At 38.3% G+C, this 3,888-nt stretch overlaps 1 protein-coding gene across 1 annotated transcript in view; it reads left to right on the top strand.

Annotated features, from left to right (window-relative positions):
- The window catches only part of cdipt (CDP-diacylglycerol--inositol 3-phosphatidyltransferase (phosphatidylinositol synthase)), a 4,842-nt gene extending 954 nt beyond the window's left edge, over positions 1 to 3,888 (top strand). The window contains exons 2-6 of the mRNA XM_083567459.1: positions 461 to 595; positions 1,644 to 1,797; positions 1,945 to 2,026; positions 2,175 to 2,256; positions 3,431 to 3,888. Of these exons, the coding sequence (XP_083423585.1) occupies positions 461 to 595; positions 1,644 to 1,797; positions 1,945 to 2,026; positions 2,175 to 2,256; positions 3,431 to 3,576 (599 nt within the window). The 3' untranslated portion in view covers positions 3,577 to 3,888. The remainder of the gene's footprint in view (positions 1 to 460; positions 596 to 1,643; positions 1,798 to 1,944; positions 2,027 to 2,174; positions 2,257 to 3,430) is intronic.

Genomic DNA, 3,888 nt, shown 5'->3' with positions numbered 1-3,888 from the left:
CTTTACCTGTCATAATGGTATGCCTTGTCTGTGTGTGTGTGTGTGTGTGTGTGTGTGTGTGTGTGTGTATTTATTTAAAAAAAAAAAATAAGAGTAAAATGTGTTTAAGGCACAGTGTATGTAGATTGTGTGTACATATGTAGAAAAGTTATACATGGTGTATATACAGATGATTTATAGATATGTAGAAGATAATCTCGGTTCAGTATGGTGATATTAGATCGTAAAGAGCAGACCCTGAACCTGATGGTTCTGCTGCATATGCTTGTGTATGTTCTTCTGGATCGAAGGAGGTTAAACAGTTATTGTTGATGATGTGTTTGCTGTGCGGGCATCTACTGTGGTTTAGGTGCTTAGTAGCAGGCAGTTGGGTGCCAATGATGTCGGGTGGTTCTGCATTTTGCACGACTTGATGTTTAAACACGTTCGGCTAAATAAATTTTCTCTTACTCCTCCACAGGTTATGCTCGGATCATCCTGGGTTTGTTGTCCTTCTATCTGATGCAGTGCTGTCCTGCTCCTGCTGTGTTTTGTTATCTACTAAGCGCACTGCTCGATGCCTTTGATGGACACGCAGCGCGAGCCCTTAATCAAGGCAATTACAGCCCCTTTTTTCCATGCACTATGTAGGGTTGCCAGATTTGCATCTTGTCACGACTGAAACACCACCCTCGGATCCATACGATTCGCTTTCATTTCACATTCATCACATTCATGATCAATTTTCATTCATGTTTACTTCCAATTCATCATTTACAATTTACATTATATCTCAATTTACATGTTTTGCAGCTTAAAACATTTGTTAAATTGAAAATGAAGATCTGAGTCAATGACACCCCCCCCTTCTTATTTCTTTTTTTCTATTTTAATACCACTTATTTTCCTTTTATATCTATGAATGTCATGACAATCTGCCAACACTGCTGTGACCATAATTTGTTTCTATGTATGGAATAAACCACTTGGAGGCCTAATGTTAAAAAAAAAAAATCAAAAACGTCTTGTGTGACATCCTGAATATTTTCCTTCCAAAGCACGTCCTGAAGTTTGTTATTCCGTCTATACCAGAGTAATTCGACAACGATTTCACATTGATTTAACATTTATCATAATCAGTAACCGCTCTGTCTTTGATTGGGTTGTGGTGGATCCAGAGCATATCTCAGAAACACTGAGCTTGAGGCAGGAATGCACAGTTGAGAGGATGCCGGCCCATCATAGCGCACACATAGACACACAACACTTGGGAGGAATATAACTTTTTTTTTTGCCTCTTTAATATAATAATAAGACAATAAGACAGTAATTACACAGCGTAGCAGAGAAAACAGAAAGCAAAACTACTATTTAAAGTGCTGATACTGAACACTTCATACCTGTCTTTCTGTATATTGAGAATTTATATCATAAAATGTATTATATATTATCATAAAATGCTGTACACTTACTGTTAACTATCAGCCCATTATAGACCTGTCTATTTTTATGCTTTGATTGCATTGACTGACTGCCCTTGTGAAGTCTTGGGTTAGGGTTATAGGAATTACACTTGACCTGACTTTCTCCTCAAAGTTGCTGCAAAGTGACCAATCAGATTTGAGTGCACTAATTTTTTCTCTCCTTCTCGTATCTTCATCCAGGCACTAAGTTTGGTGCCATGCTGGACATGTTAACAGACCGCTGTGCCACTATGTGCTTGCTGGTGAATCTGTCACTTCTGTACCCATCCTACACCTTCCTCTTCCAGTTAAGCATGTGCTTGGATATATCCAGCCACTGGCTGCACCTGCACAGGTAATTCATTTGACACTTGTAGTGTGACACAGATGTTTGTTCAATCTTGTCAATCCTTGTGTTAAAGCAATACAAGGATTAGATACAATCAATAATGCGTCTTTTATCTCTTTTTTTTTTTTTTCCCTCTGTCTGTCTGTTTCTCAGTTCTGTAATTAAGGGTGCAACGAGTCACAAGGCCATTGATCTATCTGGCAACCCCATTCTCAGGATCTATTATACATCCAGGGTAAGTGCTGAACATGTATAGTAAAGTCCTTATACCAAAGTGATCAGCATTCAGCTTCAGAGACAAAGATTCACATTTAACATTCTAATAGACAACAAATACAGAAACACACTACTGTGCCCATGTAATTGTTTAATCTTCCCCGTAGCTGGTTCTGTTTTTCATGTGCATGGGGAATGAGCTGTTTTACTGTCTCCTCTACGTGATGTACTACATCGAAGAGCCACAGGGTGAGTCTCGGGAAAAGACTGATGTTTTCTTCTTGTTCCCACTGTCTCTGTCTTTTCTTTTTTGCAGTGTGTGTGTGTGTGTGTGTGTGTGTGTGTGTGTGTGTGTGTGTGTGTGTGTGTGTCCTATAGTTTTTATTACTGATAAGTTGGGTGTCAAAGTGGTGTAAATATTACTTTCCAGTATAGTTACCATGCATCGATATTTTCAGTCAACTTCTGATGAAAATAAACCAATACAGTGTGCATCAGTATTGTGGCAATACTTAGATGTTATTGTAAAGAGGTGTTAGGTTGTGTGATTGAGAAGCTGTGAGTCTAGAGAGGGTCCCCTGTGAGTCACTATGACTCTAGAACAGGAATGGGCAACTGGTGGATCATGGGCCGGGTTTCTAATTGAAGCTATTTGGCGGTAGGAATGTTGTCTGAAATGATCTTTAAGTTGATGTGTTTTGGAGAAGTTTATGCAGTGAATTGTTCTTATATTCAGTATTTTAATATTATTTCTTTTTTTTTTTTAAAGGTGTAGTTCAACCCAAAAAAATTCTGTTATTTGCTCACCCATATATTATATTATTTTATGAGGGGGTGGTATACATGTGCTTGTCATTTAACAACGTAGGCCATTTGAATAAGCATAACTGCACACGTTTTATAGTTAAGATCATTTGCATTAATTAAACATTGACTTTCCTGAATAAAGAGTAAATTAAATGTATATAGTCTGGATTAATAATCTACCCCCCTGGTATGATGGAGAAACAATGCTGTCCCTCATCACTGTGAAAGTTGCACATTCCTGCTCTAGACAATCACTGGCATCTGTAAAAATTTATTTGGTAACTTATGACCAAACTCTAGACAAAAATGGGGTGGGGAATATAGAAGCCACACCTTCTTCTAAGAGTCTGATGAGCACCATTACTATCATCAGTAGCAGTGAAGAAGGTGTGGCCATTTTGCTCAATGAAGATGACATGGCACCTCTGTTTAAATATATATCAGTTTACACTTCTTAAAATCTACATGATGCACATTTTGAATGAGTGCCACTGTAATGTGGACATAGACACATAAGCATAGATTCAAGGGATATTTTTTACACCCCTGATGACATAACATACATAATTCAGATTCTTGCCTTTGCATGATATCGAACACATTTCTGTGTTTGTAGTGTGGCTGCAGTGGCTGCTGGGAGTGTGCGCAGTGGTCTCTTTCTTGAAGTCAGGCATCAGCGTCCTCCACCTGATCACCGCCTCCCGTAACATGGCTGCAATCGACATGGCCGACCGGGAAAGTGAGAGGAGTAAGACCAAATAAGGGTAGAAATAGAGGAGTGTGGCTTTATTTGGGAAGGGAAGACTGACAAACAAACAGGTTGATCAAATAAAGGGAGATATTTACAGATGGAAATGTTAAAGTGGATTTATAGAAATGGATTGTGGTACTATTTTGGCACAGATGACAGATTTATTTATTTGTAGATGACTAGAGATTGTTATCTATATAGCAGAATGCTGTTGTTTTATCTAAATATCATATATTAAATATTGTTTGCTTTTGTCCCTTACCTCATCCCCTTAGTTATTTGGTTTTGGTGTGTGTGTGTGTGTGTGTGTGTGTGTGTGTGTG

The sequence above is a fragment of the Silurus aristotelis genome (genome assembly GCF_946808225.1).
Source record: "Silurus aristotelis genome assembly, chromosome: 17".
Classification (NCBI taxonomy): domain Eukaryota; kingdom Metazoa; phylum Chordata; class Actinopteri; order Siluriformes; family Siluridae; genus Silurus; species Silurus aristotelis.
This window is presented reverse-complemented; position numbering and strand designations above follow the sequence as displayed.